The sequence below is a fragment of the Odocoileus virginianus genome, chromosome 10 (assembly GCF_023699985.2).
Source record: "Odocoileus virginianus isolate 20LAN1187 ecotype Illinois chromosome 10, Ovbor_1.2, whole genome shotgun sequence".
In the NCBI taxonomy this organism is placed as follows: Eukaryota; Metazoa; Chordata; class Mammalia; order Artiodactyla; family Cervidae; genus Odocoileus; species Odocoileus virginianus.
In genome coordinates, this window is record NC_069683.1 from 42,719,834 (window position 1) to 42,738,346 (window position 18,513).

At 45.2% G+C, this 18,513-nt stretch overlaps 1 protein-coding gene and 1 long non-coding RNA gene across 2 annotated transcripts in view; one reads left to right on the top strand and one right to left on the bottom strand.

Annotated features, from left to right (window-relative positions):
* Positions 1 to 11,445, top strand: part of LOC139037150 (uncharacterized) — a 34,509-nt gene extending 23,064 nt beyond the window's left edge. The window contains exons 2-7 of the long non-coding RNA XR_011489977.1: positions 1,849 to 1,929; positions 3,891 to 4,727; positions 5,122 to 8,070; positions 8,162 to 8,312; positions 8,426 to 9,071; positions 9,341 to 11,445. This is a non-coding gene — a long non-coding RNA (uncharacterized lncRNA). The remainder of the gene's footprint in view (positions 1 to 1,848; positions 1,930 to 3,890; positions 4,728 to 5,121; positions 8,071 to 8,161; positions 8,313 to 8,425; positions 9,072 to 9,340) is intronic.
* Positions 1 to 18,513, bottom strand: part of UBASH3B (ubiquitin associated and SH3 domain containing B) — a 151,426-nt gene that overhangs the window by 9,328 nt on the left and 123,585 nt on the right. The window contains exons 6-11 of the mRNA XM_070473461.1: positions 15,372 to 15,580; positions 11,402 to 11,534; positions 8,928 to 9,048; positions 7,990 to 8,112; positions 6,633 to 6,725; positions 5,247 to 5,391 (exon numbers count right to left, since the gene is read on the bottom strand). Of these exons, the coding sequence (XP_070329562.1) occupies positions 5,247 to 5,391; positions 6,633 to 6,725; positions 7,990 to 8,112; positions 8,928 to 9,048; positions 11,402 to 11,534; positions 15,372 to 15,580 (824 nt within the window). The remainder of the gene's footprint in view (positions 1 to 5,246; positions 5,392 to 6,632; positions 6,726 to 7,989; positions 8,113 to 8,927; positions 9,049 to 11,401; positions 11,535 to 15,371; positions 15,581 to 18,513) is intronic.

The following is an 18,513-nucleotide window of genomic DNA, read 5'->3' on the forward strand; positions in this document are numbered from 1 at the left end:
AAATTTTAGGATTGTTTCTTCTATTTCTGTGAAAAATACCATTAGAATTTTGATAGGAATTATGTTTGATCTATAGATGGCTTTGGGGAGTATGGACATTTTAACAATATTCTTTTTTCTGATCTAAGAGTGTAGGACACACCTTTGTATCTTCTTCAATTTTTACCAAAGTTTCATAGTTTTGAGAGTACAGATCATTTCACCTCCTTGGTTAAATTTATTACTAAGTATTTTACTGCTTTTGGTGCTATTGTGAATGGGTTTGTTTTATTTCTATTTCATATCATCGAGGTTAGTGTATACAAATACAGCTGACTTCTTTTTGTTATTGTTGAAATTGTTGACTTTTAAAAATGTATTGTTTTAAAAATTTTATTGGCATATAGTTGATTTACAGTGTTGAAGGTGTACAGTGATTTAGATATACATATATTCATTCGTTTTCAGATTCTTTTTTACATATTATTACATAGTGTTGAGTTCCCTGTGCTATACAGTAGGTCCTTGCTGGTTATCTATTTTATATACAGTAGTGTATACGTTGATCCCAAGCTCCTAATTTATTCCTCCCTGCCCCCTCCCCCCACACCCTGCTTTTCATTTGGTGACTGTAAGTTTGTTTTAAAAGTCTCTTTCTGTTTTGTAAATAAGTTCATTTATACCATTAAAAAAAAATCAGATTCCACATATGAATGATATCTTTCTTTGACTTACTTTGGGGGGTTCTATGGTGGCTCAGAGGGTCAAGAATCCACCTGCAATGTTGGGGTACAGGTTTAATCCCTGGGTTGGGAAGATCCCCTGGAGAAGGGCATGGCAACCCACTCCAGTGTTCTTGCCTGGGAAACCCACAGACAGAGGAGTTTCACTTGGTATGATAATCTCTAGGTCCATCCATGTTGCTGCAAATGGCATCATTTTGTTCTTTTTATGGCCGAGTAATATTCCATTGTATATATGTATCACATCTTATTCTGTTTTTATTTTCATTATTCCAGGAGGTGGATTACAAAAGATATTGCTGAGATTTGTGTCAAAGAATGTCTGCCTATGTTTTCCTCTAAGAGTGTTACAGTGTCTGGCTCTACATTTAGGTCTTTGATACATTCTAAATTTCCTTTTGTGCATCACTGACTTCCATATGTTGATTTTGTATCCCGCAGCTTCACTGAATTTGTTGATTAGTTCTGACAGTTCTAGGATTTTGTATATATAACATCACATCATCTGCAAATAGAGTTTTGTTTCTTTCCAACTTGCATGCCTTTTATTTATCTTGCCTAACTGCTCTGGCTAGAACTTCCAGAACTATGTTAAATAGCAGTGGTGAGAGTGGCCATCCTTGTCTTGTTCCTGATCTTAAGGGAAAGCTTTCAATCTTTCACTCTTGAGTGTGTTAGTTGTAGGCTTGCCATATATGGTTTTTTATTATGTTTACATATGTTCCTTCTGTACACAATCTGTTGAACATTTTTATCATGAAAAGATGATATATTTTGTCAAATGCCTTTTCTCTATTGAGATGATCATATAATTTTTATTCTATTCAATGTGGTATATCTTATTGATTTTTACATATTGAACCATCCTTGCACCCCAGGGATAAACCCCACTTAATCATGGTATGTGATCCTTCTGATGTGCTGTTGAATTTGGTTTGCTACTGTTTTGTTGAGAGTATTGACCTGTAGTACTTTTTTCTTGCAGTATTCTTATTCGGTATCAGGGTAATGCTAGCCTCATAAAATGAGTTGGGAAGTTGTTAAGGATAGGTTTTAAAAACAGATGTTAGGTCCATTGGGTTTGTGAGCTAATAACACTTCACCAATCTTTCCTTTTCTTTCTTAGTTTTAACAGAGACCACATACTTGGCCCTAGGAGAAGCCCAGAGAACATAAAGATGAGGAGAACCTAGTCTGTGTGTTTGGGGTGAGTAGGCTATCAATGTAAATGATAGTTATGACACAATGTACATGGCATACAAAAGGGTGTTCCAAGTAGGGCCCTCTGATCCTGGTGACCCTGTATGTCTTAAATCCCAGTCACTTGTGTCTGCTTCCACCTTCCTTTACTGTTTAGTTTTCTGGGCTATGAGATGTTTATCTTGTTTTTGTAAAGTACAACTATATGACATTTTCTGCTTCCTTGTCTTTTGCTGCTGGTGTTTGGTGCACGGAGGAGCTAGTGTGTTCTTGAAGCGAGTGCTCATGGCATCTTCATCAGCAGGCACTGCTGCTGCTAAGACTTACTGAGAGGTTCCCACGTGTCAGGCTGTGTGCGGAGCACCAGTGTTCTTTGAACATTATCCCATCTAGCAACACTTCTGAAAATTCTGAGTTTGTGGATGACAAAAAGAAGGTTTGGGGAGGCTACAGATGACTTGTTTACATCATTAGAACTCTTAAGAGCAGGGACTTGAACCTGAGGCTGAACTTGATGCCTGTAAAGTTATTCTCTACCCTGGATGGCTTCTGACAGTGTCCTCCTCAAAACTACCCTTCTGTGAACTTGGGTTTACTGTCTGGAGAGGAAGGATGCTGTTCCATTTGAAGGAAACCCACTTTCAGTTAAATAACATTCTCATAGCAAGCATCTCTCTCCTAGGAAACAACCTTCTGAATCTCATAACACCCTGGGGAATAGGGAGAAACATGATGCTCACTAGGGATGTGCCGTGCTGTTCAGAAGCAAAGTCTTTCTTCTCCTCCTTCCTTCTCATCCAGTTCCATTACCATTTACATCACCTGGTCTCCCAGGAATGCCCCCAGCACTCTTGACAAAAGGCCTCTTTGTATGGCCCAGGAGTCACTGCAGGGGAAACCACATGGTAATGCACACGATTTGTGTAAGTGGAGAGCTGGAAGATGCGGGAATCCAGTTCCTGGTGGTCAGTTCTTGCCTTGAAGTTGCACCTGTGAGTGGCTTCCATGTTTGAATGGGCCCCGATGAAGATGGAACCGTCACAGCTTTCTCACCCCCCTCAGCCACATCTACAGGACCCACGTGCTGTTCTCAGAGTCAGGCGGGTCTCCAACCACCACCTAGACTGGAACCCAGACCTCTGGGTACTCGGGTAGTATCCTTGGAACAGTATCCTTCCCGGCACACACTACTCCCCAGCCTACTCTGGTCCAGCCTAGATGAGCAGGCTTTTGCCTTGAGTCCCACACCAAAGTCTGACTGGTTCTTCTAATACTCCAGATCCAAAGCTCCACACCCCCTTTCTGCTACCTCCCCCAGTCATCAGGGTCCAAAATACACATCCAACTGGTGTGTATTTTGTTTTTTCTGTCTGGTGCTTTCCACCCAGCTCCACTGGGGCAGCTTTCTACACTCAGACGAGTCTTATTACCCATGGACGAGGCCTGTATATTAGTTACCAGCCTGAATCCACCTTTTAGCATCTCCTCCCTCCTGTTCAAGGTGATATGGATCTATAAGCTGTGCCTGCTTGACTTACAATACTCTGGCTATTAGTCCTTGCCTCTCTGCCCATCACCATGTTTCTTCAATCATTTGGGTACCACTACTTGCTTTAAAAGAACTGCTCACTTGACATAATTACTTTCAGAGGGAAATCGACTCTAGGGAAGGTGCCTCTCTTGTGCTTGATGGGTGAATTTCACAACTAATTTATAGAATTAGATGCTTAACCTCACTCCCCTCCCCCAAACACAAAATGGTTACATTTTGATTTTCTGTAGAGGAAAAAAAAATCTGGAATGTGAACCATGTCCTGACCCCAAGGTTGGCATTCATCCTTCTGTTCATACTACTGATGGGGTATGTGTGAATAAGCTTGGGAAGAACTGTAGGATGCACTTCAGTAGGGGATCTGATTGATTGATTTAATCTTATTTCTTAGGAATGCTCATTCCTCATATTTATAGGTCTTTGCAGAGCCAAAAATGAGGATGGAAGAAAAGATAACCCTCTCAGACCTTAGCCAGAAAGTCACATTGCTTTGAGGTTTGGGTAAGTATTTGAAGTGAAAGGTCATGGGATGTCACAAGGAAGAAAGCTCTACTTGTATTAGTCAAGAATTGTTCCAAATTCTGTCTTAAGAACTATGAACTTAATTCCTCATGGTTGGCCACCTGATGCGAAGAGCTGACTCATTTGAAAAGACTGTGATGCTGGATAAGTCTGAGGGCAGAAGGAGACGACAGAGGATGAGATGGTTGGATGGCATCACTGACTCGATGGACATGGGTTTGGGTGAACGCCGGGAGTTGGTGATGGACAGGGAGGCCTGACATGCTGCGGTTCATGGGGTCACAAAGAGTCGAACACGACTGAACTGATCTGAATGGTTGTGAGTATCTATCCTTCCTCAAGACATTTTATAAATGCTCAAGTGGAATTCTTGCTTGAGTGGATTTCTTTTTTCTTACACTCAGCCTGAAACTTTACTTCACACCAACAAGGTAATGATAACAACTAACAAAAAAATTTAAAACAAATAAAGGGGTGAAGAAAATCTCATTGCTTATTAAAAATAGTTAAAATATGGCTTGTTGTTACTGTTTAGTCAGTAAGTCGTGTAATAACACAAAAAGCCTTTTCTATCACGTCACTAAGAAGTGCTGAGTGGATTTCTGATGGTTAATATAATTATGTTACAACCTACAAATATTTCTTTTCAATAACAGTCTAATGGAAAAAGCAAAGGACTACTATAAAGCTGATTACACAGTGCTTGACATTGAATAAAATGATCAATAAAGGTAAGCTATTATTATTGTCAGATATGTCCACTACATGGGTAACTTTCAGAGGTCACTGAGCTCTCTTATATATGAGAGTGGCTTGCTGCCATCCTGGGGTTATGGCAGTAACAAATAAAGATAATTAAAAGTACTTTGAAAAATCGAAAGCGACAATCCAAGTCAAGGCACTGCAGTTTCGCTTATTCCCCAACAAGCTTCTGAACTGCTTGATCATTAGCTGGTGTGTGCTTCTGGCACTGCAGGTGGTTTTATTAGCCACTGAAATGGATGCAGTAAAATCAGAAAACCCTAGTGAATGTGTGTTGGAGGGAGAGATACTCCATAATAATGCCAAATACAAGAGAATGTTGACTTTCTCCAATTTTTTGTTTTTTTTTTTTTTTAACTGTAGCTTGACCTCCACCAATATGGACAACTGTCTATGGGCTACACCTGGTCCTTCATGTCCTTACTTAGCCTGACCTGGGGAAGAGTACTTCCACAGTGACCTCAGGGAAACAGTGGCTTTAGAGTTACCTGTAGGTTGTATCAACACTCAGGTTGGCTGCGGCTAGCTCTGATGGAGGTATCCACGCAGGTAAGGTGTTCCCAGCAACCCATTTTGTCCACTCAAATAAGCCAGGCTCCACTCGGATCTTCAAGTGATTTTCCTGTTGTAAACCTTAAGAGATAAAATGAAGAAGAACAAAGTACAACAATGTTCTCACTGGAAAAGTGAATTAGAGACCAACTTGTTATAAAAATTCTGATAAATCTTCTCTTTCCTATTGGATGCTATATATAGCTTAAAGATGGTAGAAGCATGCAGGTTGAGACAAGGGTTTTTCATGGCTGTATATCAAACACATGAGTATAATATTCTGGTGACACCACCAGGATGTATGTGCACTCTGAATGGTTTCTGATTTTTTTTTTGGTCTCTGATTTTTAAAAAAATCATTATTTGTAGTTTGTACAGCTCTATGACTACTATAATTCTTTCTAAAGTTCCAAGATGTTCTTATCAAGAAACTTCAGAAATTCTTAGCATTCATTATAATAGCTTACATTATATTTGCATATCATATATTAATTTTCTTTACTAGAAAATCGAGTGTTGAATATTTGCCAAGGCCAGTGCACAACTCCTGTCTTTTATGATAGTGTGATTTTTCTTGGAGTAGAAACTGGCTCTATTTAACTCTTTGTATTGCATTTAGCCCAGTTTTTCTGTGCAAATGGAAAAGATAATACATAGTGGCATTCTGGCTTACTTAAGGTAAACGAATAGACGTCTCAAATATAGTGTAATTTCCTTGTTGCCTCAGCTGTTTGTGGCTTATTTGTTGTTTGGTACAAGTAAACAGTCAAGCCTGTTTCTTCTAGTTTTTTTTTCTTCTCAGTGAGATGAGAATGGAGATTCCTATAACACAGGCTTCTGTGGATTTTAGGGCAAAAGCTGAATATCTTTATATAACAATGGTGCTTTTTGAAGTTACTCCAATCAACTAAAACAAGGATGATTCGTGTTTCCAGACACCTAGGAGAACTGCTGCTGCTGAGAGGGAGAAGCAGACAGAGCAGAGTGGGAGGAGACAATTTGTTTTAGTGCTAAAAAAAGAAAATCACGCTCTGCAGGCTCTAAATCATTGCCAGACAACAACATTTTACAAGCCTGTTCACTGAAGAGGGCTTTAGATTTTCAAGAAAAACATTATCTGTATATTCTCTTCATCTTGCTTCTGCTGCCAGAGTATGATTTGGGGACTTTTTGCAAAGTAATCTGAAAGTATCATCGCTAAACATCTCAAATTCAAAACTTTGAATTGGTTGATGTTCCCCTGAGTCTAGGGTAATTTATTAGCAAGTGTTGGGTTGCCTGGAGACGGAGGGGTGGACTAGCTGACCTTCATCAAGTCTCACCTTTCAAGATGTTGTATGCAGTCTGGACGCAGCGCAGGGATGGGGAACAATAGACATGGTCGATGATGGTGTTACTCTCCAGTAAGGCTTCCCCTGCAAAGGAAACCAGAGAAGAATCAATCTGATAATTTACACAGCCTCAGCATGACTCTCAGTGTGGAAGAGAGGGTGCCAGGGAGACCCTGCAAACCTCTCTTCTCAGATGGGGGCTCACGTGGGGCCAGCAGTTTCAGTCTCATTTTCTGTTTAATTTATTGATTGATTTTTGGCTGTGCTGGGTCTTTGTTGCTGCTCGGGCTTTTCTCTAGTTGCACTGGTCAGGCTTCTAGCTGCGGCACATGGGTGTAATTGCTCCGCAGCCTGTGGGATCTTCCTGGATCAGGGTTGAACCTGTATCTCCTGCATTGGCAAGTGGAATCTTAAACAATCTTCATCAGGGAAGTCCCAGTCTCATTTTCAAAAACTCTCCTGCCCAGTTATTTCTATGGAAGACCAAGGGACATACCCCTTCTTGTCTTTCGCTTTCTGCCTCTCTGGTCCTGACAAGGAGTAAAATGCCCATGTTTCTCTCCTGGATGAAGTCCAAACACCTTTCCATGGTGGTCAAAGTCTTCCACAAACTTTTCTGTCTCCAGCCCACCAGTCTCTGCTCACAACTGATGCTCTAGAAACAAGACGGCTTATTTCCTCCGTACTCTAGATGCTGCTTCTCACGTCTATGACTTGATGCGGATCCTCCCACTGAGATGCCTTCCCGCCCTCCTGCTAACTTATACTCTCTTCTGGGCTTATGTCTTCTTTTGTGCTCCCATAACATTTTGTACACAGTTGCATTCTTGAGTAAAGCACACTCTATGATATTCATCCACTTAGAAGCTTGCCTGAGGGTAGGGACTTATGCTTAGATCCCTAATACCTAGTATAGTGCCTTGCACTAGGTAAGTGATCAATCCTTGTGTGTTAAATGACTGAATGGGACAAGGCTGCTGGCTCTGTGTGGCGGGTAAGGACCAGACCTGCAGAGAGCTGAGCATCCTGGAGACTGACTGGCCTCTACACTCTCAGCCAACCGAGTGCCTCCTCCTCACCCGCACGCAGAAGCTGACCTACCTGCCATGCTGAGCCTGACCTTGCCCCATTACTAGGCCACACACCCCTCCGTAGGGATCATACCTCGTTCACTTTGGTAAACCAACCCAGTGCCCTGAACCTAACGGTTTCTTAATAAATCTCTTTTGAATTGAGGAAATGCAGTAATTGTAGGAGAGCCATAGGCAGTGTCCTTGGCATATCCACCGGAGCCAGTCTTTGGAAGAAGTAGCCAGGAAAGGCTGTGTGGTCAGTCCGCGACACTTACCCACGAGTCTGGCTTGCATACATCCAAACACCGTGATTGGAGCATCTTTCTCGTAATCCCGGAAACCGCCGCTCCGCTGAGGTAAGCTGTGAGGCATGTTCAGGTTGGTGCGTATGTAGCGACCTGGAAAGAAATGTCAGACCAAGGTGACGTGAGTTTCTTGTTTCCTTAGGACTTCTAATGCTGATCCTGCTGGCCCCTCCACTTCCATTCCCTTTCGGCCCAAGAGACTGAACTGAGCTCTCTAGAAAATACTGACACTCTTCCTTTGGCAGAGTGTCTTCAAATCCATGCTTCCGTTCTGCTGACAAAAGTGGCAAGAGGTAAGCCTTTTTTTCTTAAATAACTAGTATTCTTTTTTCTCTTTAAAGTCTTTACTGAATTTGTTACAGTATTGCTTCCGTTTTATGTTTTGTGGGGTTTTTTTGGCCACAAGGCATCTGGGATCTCAGTTCGTGGACCAGGGACCCAACTTCCAGCTCCTGCATTTGGCAGGCACAGTCTTCACCACTGGACCAGCAGGGAAGGTCCCAAGAGATGGTTTTCAAGTGAAAGTAACAACCAGACACTCCAAAGCAGGTCGGATTCTCTGAGATGCAAGCCTATCTTAGACAAATGGAAACAGAACCAAATGAGCCAGGGTAACTAATTGGAGGGAGTTCTGGACATGGAATCAGGACACCTGCATCTGCCTCTGTCCTATGGCTGTGGGCAAGACATCTGCCTTTTTTGGTCCATGGTGTTCCAGTTGATAGGTGAGAGAGAGGTGTCCTCACCTCCAGTCTAACACTCCCGACTATCAGGAAGGACTTACAGTGTAACAGGTAAGAGGCATTTTCTACAACACAATGACTCCATCTAGATAAATGTAGCTTGACTCTGCCCTCTAGAGGCCATGAGAGGTATGCCAGTGCTAAGCAGACCAACCAACCACTCACCTTTGGCATCGAAGCACTGGGACAGCCAGTACTTCCCAAACACGACATCCATCCTCTCACCATGCCGACACACGAAGAGGCATCTCTTCTGAGGGCCAGGCTGGCTGCTGATCCTCAGAGGCTGTGGACAAAGAAAGGCTGTAGGTAAGGGTGGGGGCATACAAGGAAGTAGACATGTCTCAGGGCTGGGTGCTGGGTGAGCTGGGCTCTAGAAAAAGTCTCACTAACATTTGATTGGAATAAGCCCCTTAAGTACCCTGGATTTAAGCTGGCCTGTCTATAAGATGGGGGTAGAAAGCCTCATCTACTGACCTCGAAAGCTATTCTGAGGCTTTTATGAGATGAATTGCAGGTGCTCTGCAAATTAAGAAGGGTTATGAAAGTGGTTGTGTCGTTACTGTTGCTGTTCATAGGTGTAACACCTGGCCACTGCTGAACAGGAAGACAACCTGAGTTACAGCTCAGAGGCAAAACTAGCCAGTATGGAGAGACACCATCTAGAGGACAGCTTCTTCCCCTAAGGAGATGCTTCATCAGGTTCTTCAGGAGGCGAGAACTTTAATTACCATAGATACCCCTGCCTCATCTCCACCCCATGGTGGTAAGGCCACGTGGTCCATAGTCTCCTCCAGCCAGAAGGTCCTGCTTTGCCAGTACTAATCACAGGTTAGGCTCTGTTGTCCGGCTGCCCGCACGATGGTGTTCCTGGAAATGGTTCGGGGAGGACAGCAGCTACCTCTGGGTGATGAAATTGGCAAGTCCAGTCAAAGGATTGTCCGAATGACCCTGGTTTCCATCACTGCGGATGGATCCTTACAGATGTTTCTAGATTTCTTCTTTCTGATGGAGGCAGCTCTTGCCAGTTTCCTTAGGGGCTGCCAGCTCCTGTGGACTTGGCATTGGCCAGTACAGTACACACACTTTACCTGTGCTTCCTGTTGCCCTGGCAAGGTTGGCATGTGAGATGGTGCTGTGGTCTTTCCCACTGCCTCTCCTACTGCTTCCTAACTCAAGTTCTGGACTCTAGCCAATGTCAGCCAGTCTCTTGTTCCCTAACACACTTGAACTTTCAACTGGCTTTGTATTAATCTATACTGTTCAAAACCACCCTTCCACTGGAATGGATAAAGATGTGGTACACATATACAATAGAAAGTTACTCAGCCATTAAAAAGAATGAAATAATGTCATTTGCCACAACATGGATGAACCCAGAGATTGCCATACTAACTGAAGTCAGTCAGACAGAGAAGGAGAAATATGGTATGACATCCCTTACATGTGGAATCTGAAAAGAAATGATACAAGTGAACTTATTTATAAGAGAAAACAGACACACAGACTTAAGAGAACAAACTTATGGTTGCCAAGAGGAACAAGTTAGGGAGTTTGGGATGGATGTGTGCGTGTGGGCTCCAAGTCACTTAAGTCGTGTCCGACTCTGTGTGACCCCATGGACTGAAGCCCACTAGGCTCCTCTGTCCATGGGATTCTCCAGGCAAGAATACTGGAGTGGGTTGCCATTTCCTCCTCCAGGGGATCTTCCCGACCCAGGGATAGAACCCACATCTCTTACATCTCCTGCATTGGCAGGCAGGTCCTTTACTACTAGCGAATCTGGGACGCCCCTGGGATGGATGTGTACACTCTGCTGTATTTAAACTGGGTAACCAACAAGGGTCTACTGTATTAGCACAGGGAACGCTGCTCAATGTCACGTGGCAGCCTGGATGGGAGGGGGATTTGGAAGAGAATGGATACACGTATTTGTATGGCTGAGTCCCTTTGCTGTCCTCCTGAAACTATCACATTGTTAACTGGCTATACTCCAAAATAAAAAGTTCTTTTAAAACCCCAAACCCCCTCCCCCAACTCCCCCATTCTGCAAACTTTTTGGCACATATCAGACATACACGGAGCATTCACTATGTGCCAGATACTGTACTAAGAACCGTATTCTTATTTCCTTTAATCTTCACAATGCCCTGTGAAATAAATACTTCAGGTGACCCTTGAACAACTCGAGTTTGAACTGCATGGGGTCCAACTAATACACAGCTTTTTTTTTTTTTTCAAAAGTAAATACTACAGTACTCCACGATCCGCAGAGTGGTGGATATGAGGGTACCAAACTGGGTAGATGGAGGGCCAGCTCTCAGTTAGTTAGATTTTCCACTGCTTGGAGGTTTGGCACTCCTAACCCCTGGGCTGTTCAAGGGTCCACTGTGTTACTTCTTCATAGGTAACACGTCCCTTGCTCTGCAGAGCAGTCTTCCTTACTAGTCTAGACCCAGAAGCTGGTAATCATTGTCAGCACCACCCATCTGACTCTGTCTATTTTTTAGGATCGTGTGCCCTGAGAGATCGGTAACCCTTTCAGGACAGAGAAGTCAGTGCCTCGCGCTTTGTAAAAAAACAGGTGCTCAGTGACTCCTGAGCAGAGTTGAGGATGTGGCCCTGATGGTCAGCCCTACCTGGGTGGGCTGGCAGATGATGGTGAGGGGCGTCGAGTCCCCCAGGCCCTGGTCCTCATACTGCCGCCTCTCCAGGATGCCGTCCCCAAACGAGAGCGCGTTGGAAGAGGATGTGTTTAAGATGGAGTAAGAGCTGTGGAGGGAGACAAGGAAGATGTTAACTGAGGAGGAACATCTTTTTGAAATTTTCTCATTGAAGTATAATTGACAATATTATATGAGTTTCGAGTACGCAACACAGTGATTGGATATTTTTATGAGGAACGCCCTGTTTCATACTGAAGTCTTGCAGTTAATAAATCAGGGGTGGATGGATTTCTGTGCTTGGAACAGATGTGTTCATCCCTCTGGGCAGGGACGGGGCCTGCGATGCTGTGCTTATTCGGGTGCCACGGGCCTGGCTGGCACCAGAGGCATGCTGCAGAATAATGAGGTATCAATTCTGTACCACTGTTTCCAGCTTTTTCTGGCTCTAAAGAAATAAACAATTCCTGCTGCCTTTAATCTTTTCCACAGTGATTTACATCTGAACTGACAAAGGAGAGGGAAGGTTTTGACCCTCCCCACCACTTTGCTTGTGGCTCCGAGTGAAGCCACAGAAGTCCCTGGCCGTCACCCCCTATGCCACCTCCTTCCCTCTCCAAACCCCTCTCCGTCTCAATCACACCTCCAACAAGAGGACTAAATACAGCATTTTTCTAGAGGACACCGTTCTCACCAGCTGTGTGGAGCTATGAGCCAAGAGTTCTTATTTCTGGATGTAACACTGACTACAGAAGCCCCCCAGAGAGGTCTTGCTGAAAGACAGGCAGCAGATCATGCCATGTTTAAATTATTCTGATTAGCAAAGCTTCCAAAAAGCTTTATCTAATAAAACACTGCAATTCAAATATGGTTGTCAGGCAAATGAGACGGACAGTTCCTCCTGCATCACTGGGTGGCGTCAAGGGAGAACATTTTAATTTTAGATTTCTTGCTGCTTTATAACCAGGGTAAAGTTCCATATGTACAGAACAGCTCTAACACAGCCGTTAGCTTGCTGGTTATTCTTTTTGTTGTTGTTATTTCTAAGGAAATCTTGTGCCACTCAGTCTCAGACTGGCTGCTTTCATTTTAAACTGAGACCCTCCTAAACATCACAGAGTTAAAGAAAATTCAGTTTCACTGTCTGATTCATCAAAGCTCCAGGGCCTGAAACGTCTGGATCTATGGAATCATCCTGACATCGTGCCTGTACATGTTTCCTGATTTCTGCACTGTATTACAGCTGTGAAGACACTGACAGGATCCCTTCTCCTTCAGCTCAGTCGGCAAGGAGACTGCCAGTCTCCTCCTCTTCTCAGGCGTCACTGGAATCAAAGGCCCCAACTCCCTGAGACAGCGTGAGGCTGACAGTTCCAGTCAGACCACAGTCCGATGAGGTGCAGAGTAGAGAGGACGATGTACCTGACACCCATAATTACCATGGAAACACCTCCAAAGGACACATCAGACCTGGGGGTCAGCTGAGGAGGAGCACTGGCTAGCCCACTCCAATGCAGAGGCTTCCGCCAGCTGACTAACATGTGTCTGGAGATGTTCAGAACCAGGCAAGGTGCTCTCACAAAGGTGGTAGGAAAGTATTTCCTTAGGAGGGACTCAGAACACTTGAGAAGGACAGAGGAAGAAGAGTCGTGAAGGGTCGCTGACCCCCAAGTCCCTACCTGATGCTGGAATCCCCCCTGCAACTTCTCAGCAAGTTAGCAGGTCCTACTTGAGGAGCCCCGTGATTCTCCCTCCCCCAGGCTACCTGGGATTAGGGCTGAAACAAGACCATCCGATAGCCTCTCTGAATCATTTCCACTTCTGGGGTAAACAGGAGAGAACTGCTCTTCTATAGGATCACTGCAGTGGAAGGGACATCTGATTTGGTGAGCATGTAAGAGGACCAGGAAAGACAAGTTAGAGGAAAAGAATAACCATAAAGCTAATGGCTGTTTTAGACCCAGTGCTGTTTTATACATGGCACTGATCCCTAAGAAGCAGTGTTCACAGATACCTATGAGGGAAATGCAATTGTTATCTTCATTCATAGATTAGCAAACTGAGGCTCAGAGAGGTCATGCAACTTGGCCAAGGTCACACAGCTGGTGCATGGGAGAATCAGGATTTGAATCCAAGACTACTGGAATAAAAACTCAAATTCTTAATTATGGCACCCTAACACCTAATACATTAGTATTTCCCCACTCTCAGCTGGGTTGGCTGTGGAAGCTGATAGTGAAATTGCAGACATAGTTCCCAAAATAAAGGGAGGTGATACACTGACCTCCCTGGGATCCATGGACTGAGGTCACCGAGGCTGCCCCCTGCTTTGGCTGAGCTCTAACTCTGGCAAGAGTGGTCTGGATGCAGGGACCTGAACTGGGTCAGCAAAAATTCCCCTACATGCTATCCTTCCACAGTGAGCCCTACTGGTAAGAATGATCTGGGAGCCGGATACCATTAAATCATCTTTTTTTTTTTTTTTTTTTTTTTAGTTCTACCAGTTTATTGCTACCAACCCATCTCCCTCCACCCTCATGCACACATGCTCAGTCATGTAATCCCATGGACTTCAGCCCACCAGACTCCTCTGTCCATGGATTTTTCCAGGCAAAAAACCCACTGGAGTGGGTTGCCATTTCCTTCTCAAATCATCTTTTGATTATGTTTCTTCATGAATATTGTGCTTCACTTATTTTTTTATAGGGATAAAATGGTTACTTTGGGCGCTCCCCTGGCGGCCCAGGGGTTAAGACTTTGAGCTTCCAAGGCAGAGGGGCATGAGTCTGATCCCACATGCTACCTGGCATGGCCAAAAAAAAGTCCAACCAACTGAACAAAAAACAATGGTGACTTTGGAAACCCAACTTAGAAACATTTCTGAAGAAGCAAAGGTCTGGGGAACACGAGGTAGCTTTGACCTTCCATTCTGAGCTACAAAATGCTGGATGTTCATGGGGTGGGGGTGGGAAGGAAGAGGGAGACTTACTGGGGAGGGTTATTAGGGAAGAAGATACTCTTTCTCATCATCGGGTTTGTGGTCTGCCTGCTGCTAATCAGGGGAGGGGACTGTCTTTTCTTTTCTCCCTTTAGGCAAAACACTCAGTGAAATTGCCCGTCTCTGCTTCTCTTTTATGACAGTAATAACAACGTTACACACCATGCAGCTGGTGTTCAGAGCTTCCGGCTCTCAGCCACGTTGGCACATGGCAAGAACAAGAGGGAGGGAAACAAACCAGCACGCACACCCTGGCCTGATGCCCAAATGCACCAGGGAAGGGCTGGCTTTGAACATCTCGGATTAAGAAACATAAAAGAGGAACAAAAGGCACCTATCAGGACAAAGCTGGCCATACAACACAGGCCACTCTCAACGTGGGAGCAGGCTGGTCCGGGGGCAAAGCAGGAGTGAAGCGTGGCTGGAAAACTATCACTCCACAGAAGACCTGGGTGGGGAAGGGCCCTCCTGCCTTTCTTAGGCTCTGGAGGTTACCCACGTCCATAGAAATGGTTTCTGTCATCTAGGCATTCATGTGCCAGGTCTGAGGACTGGCTCAGGCGGTTAGGTCCCCTGACCTTGGCAAATCTGTTCACTCCTGGCTGGCAGGCATAGTGGGACTCTGTCCTGCTTCTCTGGGGAGTCTGTGCAATGGCCCAGGACAAAGTGGACAGAAGCCCCAAAGCCATGAAGACTCGGTGGTATGATGACACACTGGGGCCAGAAGATATGTCCCCTGAGCAGCCTGTTTACGCTTACTCTCTGATCGAGAGCTCTGACAGATGTCCCAGCCGGCAGGGCGGGCGGGGTGAAGCAGGCCACGCCGTCTCCCACGTCTCCCGTGCCCCAGCTCTGCCCTTCCCTGAAGGTCTGGGACCAAGAGCGCTGGACTCCACGTGCTCTCCTGCTGCGTGTCCCGCCACCTCCGAGAACCTGCCGTGGGCTCACCCGTGAAAGATCCAGGTGCTGCACTCGTCGGCCTTGGTGATGTAGTTCTCCGGCAGGAGTCCGGAGCAGCCCGTGGTCAGGGACGTGCCATAGATCCAGCCCTCGCTGGTGCTGGTCTGCTCCATGGGCGACATGAAGATGAAGTCCCCGGGGACCAGCTCCAGCTCGTCGTCGTTCTGCGGGGTGTACGGGTAGATCACCTGTAATGTCTGGAAAAGGAGGAGAGGGAGGCGTGAGGCCCACACCGGACTGGCCCTGCTGAGCGCCTCAGGGCCCACCCATGTGCTCTGCTCTTGTTCACAGGCACCTCGGGTCTGCAGGCTCCGAGCAGATCTGGATTCAGACCAGAAGGCATTTCTTCTCCTCTCAGGGTGTGCTAGTGCTTCTGGCTGGTTCCAGACTTTCCTTCAGGCATAGCTTTGCGTCAAAAGACATGGCTTGTAGAAATTCATATGGAAACTCGTGGGTTCTCCAGTAAACTGATTTACAGACGGGTTTGGACCTCGTCTTCCCTGCCGTCTGCCAGGTCGATGCCATAAGAGACCCTGGACACACAGCTCACGGAAAGGAGCCTTCATGCAATGTCACCAACAACCAGATGAGAGCCTCTGCTTTAGGAAGGCTTTGGGGACAAAGTGATCTCCTCTGCATGTAACTGAGCGGCTCAAATAAGACATGGTCCTGCCTTCAAAGAGCTTTCTTTAAACCTCCATGTTTAACAAAGACCTCAAAAGAAAATTATCTTTCACAGCCGTCAGTGTCCTATGTGTAACCAGCTCCTGTCAGTCAACAGGTGGAGATCACGTGTTCCCTCTCTGGGCTCAGAAAAAGCCCCTCGGGCCAACCTCAGGCCATGTCCTTGTCTGATTTATTCCATATTTTGCCTCCTTTTCTGGTATACAGAAATATCACAGGCAGAGGTATGAAGATACTTTGGAAAACATCTATTAATATTTTACTACTTTTCTGTTAACAGCAGGAGACCTCAATACTAAGGAAATATTTTTCTGTGTGTTTCATAAGGGGACACTAAGATGGAGCTGATTTATCAGCTTTTCCTTCAATCCTGAAGCCATGAGAGGAAGGCTAAGTATTCTGGTTCCCACATACGGGTTTTTAACTTTGGCCTCTGTTTTTTCTCATCTGCAAGGGATTCCCTGGTGGCTCAGACGGTAAAGAATCTACCTGCAATGCTGGAGATCTGGGTTCAAACCCTGGGTCAAGAAGATCCCTTGGAAGAGGGCATGGGAACCCACTCCAGTATTCTTGATTGGAGAATCCCATGGACAGACGAACCTGGTGGGCTACAGTCCATGGGATTGCAAAGAGTTGGACATGACTGAGCAGCTAACATTTCATTTTCTCATCTGTAAAATAATACTTGGACTATAAAAGTTAAATGAGACAACCTAAGAAAACAAAGGTCCGTCTAGTTAAGGTTATGGTTTTTCCAGTGGTCATGTATGGGTGTGAGAGTTGGACTGTGAAAAAAGCTGAGCACCGAAGAATTGATGCTTTTAAACTGTGGTGCTGGAGAAGACTCTTGAGAGTCCCTTGGACTGCAAGGAGATTCAACCAGTCCATCCTAAAGGAGATCAGTCCTGGGTATTCATTGGAAGGACTGATGCTGAAGCTGAAACTCCAATACTTTGGCCACCTCATGCAATGAGTTGACTCATTGGAAAAGACCCTGATGCTGGGAGGGATTGAGGGCAGGAGAAGGGGACGACAGAGGATGAGATGACTGGATGGCATCACTGACTCGATGGACATGAGTTTGAGCAATCTCCGGGAGTTGGTGATGGACAGAGAGGTCTGGCGTGCTGCGATTCATGAGGTCGCAGAGTCGGACATGACTGAGCGACTGAACTGAACTGAACTCCAAAACTCCTGAGGACTCTGGTACACAGAAGAGGCATAATTATTTCTATCAAACCATGACACCTGGCTTTCAAGGGGTTATCTTTCTGTCAAGCTGATGCTAACCCCCAAAGCCTATGCTAGGTAGGCCTGTGAGCTAATCAGCTCCCTAGGGTCAAGATGATCCATCAGAACATGTCATAAACAGTTTCTTTCTGGAAATCTCTAATGAGAGGAGGCAGTAAAAATGATGTTTTCCCCCAGAGAATGAACGTGATAATGCACAGAACTCAACTGCCCCACGGGATTTCTGACATCCCTTTTATTTAGGGTTAGGTTATTTAGGTTATTCCTCTCTGAATTCTCACTCCAGCATCTATCGGCTCTAGATCTTCTTCCACCCCGTCGCCTCCCCACTCCTCTGCCACATATACACTCAAACCACATTTCCAAATGAACCAGGAAGGCTCTTTTGCTGGGTTGTTAAAAAACAGCTTAAGGAAAAAGAAAAAAAAACTCACAACCAACCACTTAAATCTCTAAGCTAGGTATGTGATGAGACACCAGAAGGAATGCTCCTTTTCCTGGAACAGGGTGGAGAGAGGGACCGAGTCACGGGGAACAAGTCTAAACTCAGGTTCCTTAGATGCTCAAGTGCAGCACAGTCTTGGGTGATGATGCCTTTGACTCAGCAGCGGGCCTTTTCTTTGAGAAACTCACAAATGACAGAGAAGATCTCATCCCTCCTTTCACTTGGGGGTGAGTCTTGTGGCTCTAGGAGATCCCAGGGAGATCGAGGCACAGAAAGGAGCAGAGGGGACAACTCCTGGGCAGAGAGCAGTTGGACAACAAGGAGCTTTGATTTACTGAATAAGCGATAAAAAAAAATCAAAGTACTGCAGCAAATCTCAAATCATACCCGCTGCTCAGGTCTCCATAGTTCTTTCCTGCTCACCGAAAGCACATGGCATGCAAAAGCCAGCCCAAGTTTGGGAAATGTCAGGACACACTGCCTAGTTTTGTCCTGAAAGTGTTAGTCACTCAGTTGTGTCTGACTCTTTGCAAGTCCATGGACTGTAGCCCACCAGGCTCCTCTGCCCATGGGATTGTCTAGGCAAAGATACCAGAGTGGGTTGCCCTTCCCTTCTCCAAGTTTTGTCCTACATGATACTTACTCTCAGGCCTAGCATCTACTTGTAAGAATTCTTGAGTCTATTTGAAGTATGTTTTCCTCCCTTCCTACTTGGGGACTAAACTCAAAGTTTGTTACCCCGGGAAGGGC